Source organism: Pteropus alecto, unplaced genomic scaffold, assembly GCF_000325575.1.
Source record: "Pteropus alecto unplaced genomic scaffold, ASM32557v1 scaffold42, whole genome shotgun sequence".
In the NCBI taxonomy this organism is placed as follows: Eukaryota; Metazoa; Chordata; class Mammalia; order Chiroptera; family Pteropodidae; genus Pteropus; species Pteropus alecto.
Window position 1 is genome coordinate 10,836,169 of NW_006434825.1, and position 12,166 is coordinate 10,848,334.

Sequence of the window (12,166 nt, forward strand, 5' to 3'; positions counted from 1 at the left end):
CAAGGTTTTAAAGAATTCATCCATGTTTTCTTCTAATACTTGGATGGTTTCAATTTTTACACTTAGATCTCTAACCATTCGGAGTCTATTTTTGGTATAATGTGAGATATGGATTTATTTTTAATCTTTTTCCAAGTGGTCACCACAGTTATCTCAGCACCACTTATTAAAAAGACCATCTTCAACTCAATGATTTGTCACCATCAGATACTGTTTCCGCATGTACTTAGGTCTATTTCTGGGCTCTCTGTTCAATTGCACTGGTCTATTTGACTCTTCATGCGCCAAGACCATGCTATTTAATTACAGAGATTTTAGAGTATGTTTTAATGTCTAGGTAGGCTAGTCCTCCATCATTTTTCTTTTTCAGTGATTTCCTGGTTATTCCTGTACGTTTATTTTTCTATATGAACTTTAGTCTAACATGTCTAACTCCATAAAACAGCTGTGATGTTTCTATTGGGATTGCATTGAATTTGTAAATTAACTTAAGGAAATTGATAGCTTTATAATGTTGAGTCCTCCTATCCAAGAATGGGATGGCTTTACATTTGTTCAAGTCTTATTCAGTATCTTTCAGGAGTATTTTTAACATTTTTCTTGCACATTTCTTGTTATATTTATTCCAAAGTATTTAACCTTCTTTGTTAACATTCCAAATAGGATTTTCACTACCATTAAAACCTCCATTGATTGTTTGTGTATGTTAATTTTGTATCCTGCTACTTCACTGAAATCTTATCGTTTGTGTTGATTTTATCATTGATTCTTTGGGGTATGTTATTGTATTGGAGTTAATTCTTTACTCCATCAGAAGGAAGTCGTGAGGCTGCTGGTGCTGTCCTGCCTCAGTGTGGGTGGGTTTTCTTAAAGGATATTTGAGGGTGGGAACAGCTATGACGAGCTAATTTTTCAAGAATGGAGGGTCCGTGTCTGTCCTGTTCACCAGTGTGAACTTGGCATCCAGCACAGAGCCTGGCACAGGGGTGATGCATGGGAAGAGCTGTCAGAAGGCATGGAGAGAATAGAGGCCTACTTACATATTGCCTGGGGATTCCAGAGTGAGCGAATGGCTGGCGAGGATACTAAGATGATATTTCCCCCACAGCCCTGATGGAGAAGCATGTTTTAAAAATGAAAAAGCAAGATCTCCAGGAGCAGCCCACCAACAGCTTCCCCTTCCAGGAACATTGCCAGTGAAAGTCTCAGAAAGTCTAGTTGCCTCTCCAGCCAAGTACAGAGAAGGGGAAGGGGTCTGAAGGAGCAGGAAGTAGCCAGGCATCACTCTAGACCCTCTCTGTTCATCCTTCATTTAACTCACCCCTTCCTAGTCTGTGCAGCCCTTCTACCTGTAAGGACAAAAACAGAACTCCAGTGTTTAGCAGAAGAAGAAACAGGACCACAGAAATGAAGTGACCTGACCAAGGTCTTGCAGCCAAAAACCAGAGAAACTGGAATCCCAGACCATGTTCTGACCCCAAAGCCTAACTCCTACCCACAAAGCCAAGTGGATTCCAAAAGGCAAGATTCATTTAAAATTTAGCAATTGGTCACTGCCTGTTTTTTTGGGCATTTCCAAAGATGACCTTGTGTCTACCAAAATCTACCCATCCCTGGCTACAGATAAATCTGCTCTGTGCATTAAGGAATAGGCAGATAAGGGGTCATGTGGGCCCATGGAGAAAGTCTGCTAGGAAATGAGACAACAGACTAGAAAACCATCTGCTTACTGTGTAAGAACTGTAGTCTCACTGGTAAAAGAAGAGGTATCAATTCCCACAGCCTGCAAAGCAGCTATATTTCTTTCAGCCCTCCCTCTCAGGCCACAGAATGCCATGTACAGATCCAGAGTCCCATGAGAAATGGGGACATTTTTTAAAAGAAAAGCCAACTGCTTGTCCCATGCTCTGTTATTTTAGAAAGGCCATGAGGCAATTTGCAGAGGTACAGTCCTGAGAGTCTGCCTCAACCAGGCCTGTGATCTGTTCCTACTAAACAAGTCAGTCAAGATGGTTCCCAGATTAGCTGGTGAGAGCATGCGTCTATGCCGCTCTGATGGAAAGTGCTGGTTACCATGGTTACCACCATTACTGAGCTGACTAACTGCATCACGGCCGTTTTTCTGGGCACGTCAGCTGAACATTTCTGGGGTACCTGCTGCATAAGAGGCCCTGGTCTGGGCCCCTTCCTTACGCCAGGTCAGTTATCCTCAGAGCCCTAAGAAGTGAGCAATGCTCCCATTGGACAGATAACCAACATTCACAAGAGGTTCAACAACATGCCAAGGTTTCTTTGAACTCCTTTTAGAAAGCGTAAATTTAGAGCAGTGGTTCTCAAAAGGTGGTCCCTGCCCAAGCAGCCTCATCATCACCTGGAAAGTTGTTAGAAAACAAATTCTCAGGCCCATCCCAGACAGACTGAATTAGAAACTCTGCGGGGAGGCCTAATATCTCCTCTGGGGCTTGAAATCTCTGAAGGTAGAGAACCATGAGCCAGAGAATCCCAAAGGACACAAAAACTGGGAGCCATCAGCAGCTACAGGTCCCCTAAAACAGTGCTTCCCAATGGATGTTCCAAGGAACCACAGCACTTCTGGAGGTTGTTAAAGAATATTCCCCAAACGAGGGGTTCTGTCAAATGAGTCTGAGAGACCCTGGCCTAAAGTTTAAAAGGTGTTTTTGTCACAAGTTCTTGAGTTCAACTAGGCTAATGTACAAGGTACCACGTGCATCTCAGAGACAGTACCCAGGTGTTACTTCCCGAATTTCCTAGGTTACAGAACCCTCTTTTCTCAGAACACCTTCTATCATCTCTCAGGACACCTGTGTTCCACGGATCCCAGTCTTGAAGGAGTAAAAGCCAAGAAATGCAGAAATTCAAGAAGGCCTTAGTAAATGCCAATCCCCATTCTGGATTTTACAAGATTGGCTTTCTCTCAGCTCCTGTTTAATGACAGCTTTTGCCAGTTCACCATCTCATGTAAACCAGAGAAACAAAGAGTTTACACCAGCCTTAAGGGAGCCGTGGGGTTGGAATTATTAGGAAAAGAAAGTCCTGTGCCAGTGACCCTGGGGCCTTCAGTGACTAATCCACCGCCACAGCCCAGAGGCACCAGGAGCTATTATTGTTATTAGACTCCTAGCAATTTCCAAGAGCTCGTTAATTATTTTAATAACTGAAACTCTTCGGGTGGCCAGGCCAAAGAGATGAGTTTACTCATTCCTCAGATATGTGAACATTTGAAGTGAGCTCCCTGCTCTAGCCCCAGGGCTCTAGGAAAACAAGGTGGCACAGATTCAACAGCTCCCAAGGGCAGACTTGTTTCAGAAACTTCTACCTGCTCTCAGAGTTGTAAATATCTCCATTCCTCCCCAGATCTGATGGTGGGCGTCTATGGAAGTCCCAAGAAGGGTCTCTGACTGACTGTTCCTCGGACAAGAGGGCACTTATTTATTTATTTATTTATTTATTATTTTTATGCTGACATTGGTTAGCGAAATCCAGTAAGTTCAAGCTGTACATTTTAACAGTAAGGTGCATACATATTTTTTTACATTGTGTTCACCTCCCATAGTTAGATTTGTCACCTCATATTTGACCCCTTTTATCTCATCTACCTCTCCTTTCCCCCCTCACCGCTCCCCTCTGGTAACCACGAGTCTACTGTCCATGTCCATGAGTCTCTGTTTGTAGGAGGGCACTTCTAATCTAGGTGAGCTCAGGTGGAAATGAAAGGGGACAAGAAGAGAAACAAAGGGAAAAACAAGCTAGAAGCCACAGAAGCCACAACTAGTGAGGGCCTCCTGAGAGCCCCTGCAAAGCAGCAGGAGTATGTCAGACCAGTGGTCTTTGCCCTTACAGGGCTTGGCCCAGCACAGGAGGCAAACTGAGCTGAGGACACTGCAGCACCGGGCAGTGAGGGTGATGTGACATGAAGACAGAAGGTCAGCAGAGGTGAGGCACAGAGCATTACAGCTTGGAAGCCAGAGTAGGTGGTCCGGCCTGTGACTGGCATCTTCCCTCATGCATTTCCCCCACCTCCAAGGCCTCTAGCAAAGTCTCATTAGAATCGCCCAGCTTATCTTAGTTGTGCCTTGCAAAGGTCATCATCCACATGTGAATTTAAGTGTGAATGGGGAGCTACCTCCAGATGACCAACATCAGCCAGAGTAGGAGCTCACATGACATCTTGGACAGTGAGGCACTTGGAGGTAAGAACCACAAGGCAGAAAGTCAAACTGGAAACAGAAAGGCAGGAAGGGCCTAGGACCCTGACAGTGCCGGAGCCATCACACCAGCTCTGGACCACCCATCTTCTTGTATAAGAAAGAGAAATATATTTCTCATTTTTTTTTTAAATCACCAGGTACATTAAGTATTTTTAAATGGTTCTAATCACGTATTTTACATGTAAAATTAAAAAGCTTAAGTGTAAATTGAAATTATTTCACTAAAGATGCTGACTAAAATAAAATGTATATGCTATTCAAAAATTTTTTTTTTTTAATTAACAAGAATCAAAGCAGCTGAGGCAGCTCTGGAGTGTACTGATTTTACAGCCTACAGAACCCGCCTCAGGGTAAGAATGGAGCAACACCAACAGATCTGGAACATTGTTACCCTGGCTTGCTCTGTCCAGTAATTCAAGGATGCCAGCCCCTGCTATGTTCCTCCTAGCCATTCCTGGAGTCCCTGGGAATGCCTCTCCCTACTCTAAGAACTAGTCCCTATGCCTACCATGTGCCATCTGCTCTCTTCCTGCCCTGGTTAGAAGCAACGTTCAAAACTACTCCATGACCCCTGCTGCCACAAGCCCTGCATGCCGCACAGGGAAAGCAACGTTCATGCAAGCTGGGCTCCAGCCATTTCATGTGACACCTGAGTTGGGAGATTTTTATGACCAGCCCTGGCCACTGTGGATATTCACAGCATCCTCTCGATGATGCCAGGTGGGAGGATATCAAGCTTTTCTGGACCCATACATCCCAGGTGAGGAAATATGGTGCTTCAAAAATAAAAACACATTATCTTACTGGCAATAGGATGCTGCAGAGAGCTAAAATCGCTGGCATAGGAAGCACTCCAAAATTAAATAGGAAATGCTCCAATATTAACATCAGATTTTAGGTGAAGGATTTATTGGCTACCACAGAGGAAGATTTTTTAAAAATCACATTTCCACCAAAACAGATGCTCCAAATGAGCTGTGGGGAAAACACTGGACCAATCATGTACACATTACCAAAGATGGCCCCGGCATGTCAAGAGTCCTGGTAGCAGATTCTTACTTCCCCCACGTTTCTAGTCAATCATTTGAGCTCCACTGGGCTGCTGCCCCTCATCCTGCCCATGCAGTCCATGAATCGGTTGAGACAGGAAGGGCTAGGAGCCAGAGTGTTTGCCCGCTCCCCAACGTTTCTAGTCAATCATTTGAGCTGGGAGGTACATCTCCACTGGGCTGCTGCCCCTCATCCTGCCCACGCAGTCCATGAATCGGTAGAGACAGGAAGGGCTAGGAGCCAGAGTGTTTGCCCTCTTGGCACTCCCTCTGGGACTGGACCACCAGGGGCACCTGTGACCTATTCAGCATAAGAAAGCTACATGCACAGGTGCCACATACACAGAGGCTGGGACAAGGCCTTCCAACTTTCGTTTACACCAACTTCTCAGGAGGGGCTGAAGCCTGTTTCCCCAAAGTTCACAATTGATTCTTGCCCATGTCCACAACCAGTGTTCCTGAATCTCTCTCCACCTGCCTCGACCAGTGCTCCAAAAGCCTTTGCTTGCAAGCCCCAACTTTTCTTGTTCAGACTATCCCCAAAGACAATATTTGTCCTTTCTCTAGCTTCCTACTTGATTCAAGAAACAGCCTTCAATGCATTGTTACAGCTGAATGAAGCTAAGATATTTTCTGAACCAATAAAGGTGGTTTCATGCTCTATGGCCCAAAGTGTCTCCCTGAACGTTAAAACATTTCAAAAAAAAACTAAGGCCATGTGCATCTGTTCCCCAGGCCTCAAACTCTCAGTAATTCTAAGGGCAAAGCTCCACACACAAGGCCACAATAAAGTAAAGGAGCCTCAGAAGCCAAGGCTGGTGGCCCCCTGCCCCAGCTCAGCACTGGGCAAACCAGCCAGATGCCAAAAGCCACTTCCCTGATATGGAGACCAAGCACCATGCAGAAGCCAACACATGATTCTCCTAAGGACACAGAAGCCCTGATGATGAGGTGGCAAATGCCACAGTGGCTTCATGCTGGGAAACCACTAAACACTGGGCTGGAGCCAACCATAGCACAATTTTGTGAAAGTCTAGAAATGCTGATTGTCCTGAGAACTATTCAAATAATGAGAAAATGATGACACTGGCTCCATGCACTGCTGGCTCTCCCCATGCAGACATGAGGGTCACCAGCAGGGAAAGGCAGGGCTCTCAGGATGAGGCAGCCTAGGGCAAGGGAATGGTTTGGAATTGCTGAAAGTCTGAATGGTGCCAACTCCACTTCACTGGCTGTGTGACCCTGCGGAGTTCCTTAGCCTCTCTGAGCTTCAATTTCCTCCCCTGGATGTAAGACCAGTATCTCGCCCTCTTGGATGGTCTGAAGGGTTAGAGACCATGAGACCAGCATGATGTCAGGGCTCTTCCTAAGGGATTAATTAGAGGCATCCAGCAATGGGAAACCACCATGAGAGGAACCAGGGAAAATACAAGGCTGCATACATTAAAAGGCTCAATAAATCCATTGGTCCCATTTGTCATTTACCCACAAGGGCCAGAAACGCAGGATAGACGTTGGTGAAGGAGAAAAGAACATTCAGAAAACAAATTTGTCCCTCCCAAGAGAAGATTTTCCACATCGCTCCTAGCAGCTAACTTGGCAGCAGCCAGCATTTTTCTGGCATGATCTTTCCCATTCTATGGACCGCGTTTTCGATTCTCTGGAGTTAATATCCGGTCTCGGTTTTGTTCAAAGAGTTCTAACATTTTCTGCATGTCGTGGTCAGCCTCAATCACCTGGAAATTAAACACACAGTCACAAGGCTGCACTTAACCTCATCATCATCCTCCTTTCAAAGATGGAGAGAGAGAGATGGAGGCAGGCAGGAAGAGGCAGAGAGAGGAAGGTTAAAGCCAAAAAGCTCCCCGTTCTAGGTCAATCTACATTCTCAGCTATATTTTCACTTAAGAATCCACTATTGTTGTCCCCACAGCGAGCTCTTAAATGATTCTTTTCTCATCATTTTACACCATCCAATTTTCTATTAATAAGGGAAAAAACATAGACTTTACTTCTTTAAAAATCCACGATAGTAATATCTCACTTTCCAGCAACCTCACTGCCTCAAAGAGCCATGAGTAAAAGTGTTTGAGCAGTCCAAACAGATGCCCCAAGGTCATGCACAAAAGCCTATGCAAGAGCATCCTTCAGATCCAGCACTGAATATGCATTTCTAACAGTCTTAGGTATCCATTCGCCTGACTAAAGAGACTAGGCAGCAGCAAATAAAAAAAAAGGGGACTGAGAAGCAAGGGATGGGCAGACATATCAACAGAGTTAGAAACGGCAAGTGTCAGCAAGAGAAAGGTTACCATAAAAAGCGAACACAGGAACTCAAAGAAATGAGTAATCTTGAGCAAAGAGTCCTACACACCTCAGCACCTCCTAAAGGCATCCCTGTGTGACAGCCCAGAACAACAAATGATATTCCTTCGGATGCCCGGGGTCACCAAGAAAAGGTGCAATGAGGCTCTTAACCTGCTATCTACTTGAAGAAGGGACAGTGGCATCAGAAAGACCACCATCCCATATGGTTAAAACAAAAGCCCAGGTCTAGAGGCTTCAACAATCTGGAACGTTCCTTTGTTGACGATGCTGGATATGTGAGATGCTACTGTGATAACTGGTATAATGAAACTGAGACAGATCACGTTCATTCAGGTCTGTCCAACTTACTGAGACTCAGTCCAGAATGGGGACTATGAAAGAGAAGGAGCCCTTTCCAACCTCTCTACTTCCTTCTTCCCCAGAAAGTGAGGAGCAGCCGACATTCCCCGGGTCACTCATTCTTCTAGAAAAGTCTCGTGCCCTGTCAGGGGGACTTACCAGAACAGGGGCTCCTATGGGGAAAAGGCCTCCTTTGATGAGCCATTCCTCATAGAGGTCATGAATAGCGGCCAGGTACTCCTGCCAGGAAACAGAAACAAAAACACACTCATGTACGCATGCGTGCGTGCGCGCGCACACACACACACTCGCACACACACACACACAGGCTGTTAGCAAACCTCTCCCATCCAGGGTCTCGGGCAGGTAGGGCGAATGTCAATGACCATGGGGCAGTGGCTTGGACAAAGCAGCCCACAGCAGCCAACCTTAGGTGGACAGCAAGAAATGCAGCTGCGCATTGGGCCAGTCAGCCTGGCCATCACAACAGTCAGAAGAGTCACCGCGGCTGCCCATCCCATCCTTCCGCTGCACTCTGCTGATACTTCATACACACCCTCCAGCCTGACTTCTCTCATTTACTGCCACTTTTCTAGAAGCAAGCTCACCAGTTTCTTGGGTGGGTAGGATCCATGGCCACACCATGGCCAGGTGTCCCAGCCCTGGGCAGCCTGAATTCTTCACTCCCGCCAAGAAGAACACGACCCTCTCTGGCCTAGGAGCCCCACTCGCGCTGCTTCCACTCCACCAGACAACTTGTAACATGGACTCTCGAAACCAGTGGTCTCCAGTCTTTTTGGCACCAGGGACCAGTGCTCCTATGAGAATCTAATGCCTGATGATCTGAGGTGGGGCTGAGGAGGTGATGCTAGCGCCAGGGAGCGGCTGCAAATACAGATGGAGCTTCGCTCACTCACCCGCTGCTCACCTCCTGCTGTGTGGCCCAGTTCCCAACAGGCCACAGACTGGGCGCTGGGGACTCCTGCTCTAAATCACAAAGACCAACTTCTGAAAGCCCAAGAAGGTGAAACCCATGGGTACAAAAGCCCAGGTCTAAGACATGCCCCTAAGCCGTCCATGCCTCTGTACCAGGCAGGACTCGATCGTACACGCTCTCCCATACATAGGCCAAGGCGCCTCAGCCACCCAACACCATCTCAAGCGGCAATTTACTCCCAGCTTAGACGCGCTCATGTAAACCGCACTGCTGCCTTTTTTACTGAGTGCTCCCTTAGCAACAATAAACAGATTTGTCCTGTAGGTCTAGTCAAAATCATTATGATAATGGCTTGGATAATGGCTTAGAGGGACTCCAGACGTGGCATTTCTTTAAAATATCTGAGTCACGGCACAGAGTTGCTATGCCCCATCAAAGCGTGGTCCATCCCTGCTCCACTGTACCCTTCCTCCAATCACTCCTGTCTCTGGATTTCAGAGGAACTACCCAGAGTGAGGCCTGGACCTTCATGGCTAGAATCTACCTTGCTGGTGCCCAGACAAACAAGGCTGGGCAGGGCTCAGGAGCTGGACAGGCCTCCAGGGCCGTCCTGAGCTTAGACCCCCATGACATCCCAGGATGCTTGCCTAGCCTCTGTCTGTGTACTTCCAGTGGTAGCTTCTCACATGGGGCACTCGGTTCAATATTAACTGAGAAATTCTTAGGTGCCAGGCTCTTGGACACATGCTGGGGATAGAGAGAATGAGATCTGATATTAAAAAGTTCACAGTTTCCTAAGGGATGAGGAAGAACATGTAAACAAATAGCTTCAGTCTGCTTGTCCTAAGGACAGTGATCATAGTCAGCCCAGGGGGAGACGATGGAGAGAAGGTTAGGAAAGTCTTCTTGGAAGAGGTAACATCTGAGCTGAACTTGGAAGGCAAAAGAAATCACTATGCAGAGGCACTCAACATGTGTAACTCCATGGTGAGTGAGCAAGTGAGTGATTTTGTGTGTGTGCGCGCGCGCGCGCGTGTGTGTGTGTGTGTGTGTGTACATGTATAGCCACACTAGTTCGTTATGGCCAGAGTGTGAAAGACAGAGAGTGGAGGGAGATAAAGCCATCACGTGGGCTCTTGTATGGCATGCTATGAAATGGGGACTTTATCCCAGACCATGATGAGGCACTGAGGGTCTGGGGCTGGGAAACTGCATTAGTGTACTGCACTGGAAACATCACCCATGCAGCAGTGTGGAGGCTGAATTTTGAAGGTGGATATGGAGAGGGAGGGACCAGGGCAAAGAGGGCTGTCCAAGTCTGTTACAACAGTCTTGCCTAGAGTACAGGGCACTGAGCCAGAACCCAGAAGGGCAGGGCAGTGTGTTTACTAGTGAGTGCTACTCCAGGCCGAGCATTGTGCTAAGTACTGGGGATGCAGCAGCGAGTAAGGACACATTCTAGAGCAGGTCCAGAGGGCAGGAAGGCAAGCCATCTTCAGGAAGTGACCTGGACACGCCTTGTTGATGCCTGGGCAGAGATGGGGAGGGTGCCAACTGCTTAATCTGGGACACAGGAAGTGAAGCAGATCTAGACATTGCATGGGATCTCCAGCCACAGAGGAAGTCAGAGTTCGCCCTCTGATATGCTCAGTTCCTATTTCTCTCTCTGTGACAACAGCACAATGATCTCATGGAGGGTGGGGCAAGGCTCGGGTGGTGGCAGGTTCCCAGTTCATCTCTAACCCAGTTAAAGGGGGTTCTTACCAATGGAATGACTTTCTCCTCTTCCCTGCATCTCATCTTTAACCTCTGATAACAGGTCTCAGGAGTGGTCTGGAGATAAACTGAGATTACAAAAGTACACGGCTCTAATGACTCTGTTCACTGCTTGAAAGTGAAAGCCAAGGAGAGGGGGAAAGAAGGAACGCAACAAGGCATGGCAAAAAAACATCTGCCAGAATCTCTGAGCAGGAGACACAGACCAGGGGCAGCTCACAGCTTGACCACTGACCAGCTTTGTGACCTGACAGGCACCTTGACCCTCACCCTGACTTTTGTTCCCTTTCCATGTCATCAGCCCCACGGGGTCATCATGAGTTGAATTAGGTGTGTGCGCATGCACACACACAAACACAGAGCTTAGCACAGGACCAAGCACCCAGTGGATCTTAGTAAATGTCCAGGTTCTGTCCCCTCCTCCCTCCCTTACAAACTAGAAAAACCCACCAAAGCACAATAGACCCAGGGGAAAACAGCTTGAGGAACTGAGACTAGGGTGCTTCTCCAGGAGGGACCAGAAGCCCACAAATTCTGCATGCCCTTGGGGAAAAGGCTGAATTGATATAGGAAAAGAATCACCAATGGTAAGGGCCCCCCACCTACCAGCCCTGCATGTTGGGTGCCTGGACAAGCTCATCCTCACTGAGCCCAGGGGATGGAAGACTAGAAGGGAGGCTGGGGAGAGAGGTCAGGAGGGGCCGCCTCACCTATCAAATCCACAGACACATCGATGTTCCTCACGATCCAGTCAAACCACTCCGACAGAACCACATAGTCCACTTCAGGCATCTTCCCGCTGCAATGAGAGGTGTAAGGGCTCTGATTACCCACGAGAAAGTTTCTGAAATGCACCATTCCCCAAAAGGAACTAGGGATGGCTTTTGTTGAAAGGGCATTGCCAAGGGCACCATGGCACAGCGTGATCCATATGACAATGGATGTAGAGTGATGACAAGGATCCTAACACCCCTGATCTCCCCCTGTCTGGGGATGGGAACTCTAAGAGGAGAAATGGGCTTTAAAGCCTGAGGACAGGGACAGCACTCAGGTTAGGAGGTAGAGTAGCAAATTTCACTTTCAGAAATTTATTTTGCAGAAATAATCATGGATGCCCACTGTAGAACTGTTTAGATAATGAAAAACTAAATCTCGGTATATCTATGTAACAAAACCATGCAGTAACTAAAAGATGATGTTGTAAAATAATATTTAATGACATGGAAATGCTAATAATCACATGCTCATAATTCAATGAAAACAGCAGGACATAAAACTGCATACAGTATGACCCAACCATATTTTCAAGAGTATTCATCCATATATTTTGAAAAAAGACTGGAAAGAAAAACATCAAAATGTTAACTGCTTTTCTCTGACCTACAGGACTATGGGAGACTTTCATTTTTTTTCATTATACCTATTCATATTTTCCAAAATTTAACGACATATTAGTTCTCATATCAAGAGTGAAGAGCAGGGGACGAATATTATATATTGAAATTGTT

At 46.7% G+C, this 12,166-nt stretch overlaps 1 protein-coding gene across 1 annotated transcript in view; it reads right to left on the minus strand.

Annotated features, from left to right (window-relative positions):
* Window positions 1–6,717: 6,717 nt before the first annotated feature.
* The window catches only part of TK2 (thymidine kinase 2, mitochondrial), a 23,378-nt gene continuing 17,929 nt past the window's right edge, over window positions 6,718–12,166 (minus strand). The window contains exons 7-10 of the mRNA XM_006909728.3: window positions 11,369–11,457; window positions 10,647–10,726; window positions 8,105–8,185; window positions 6,718–7,014 (exon numbers count right to left, since the gene is read on the minus strand). Coding sequence (XP_006909790.1) covers window positions 6,916–7,014; window positions 8,105–8,185; window positions 10,647–10,726; window positions 11,369–11,457 — 349 coding nt within the window. The 3' untranslated portion in view covers window positions 6,718–6,915. The remainder of the gene's footprint in view (window positions 7,015–8,104; window positions 8,186–10,646; window positions 10,727–11,368; window positions 11,458–12,166) is intronic.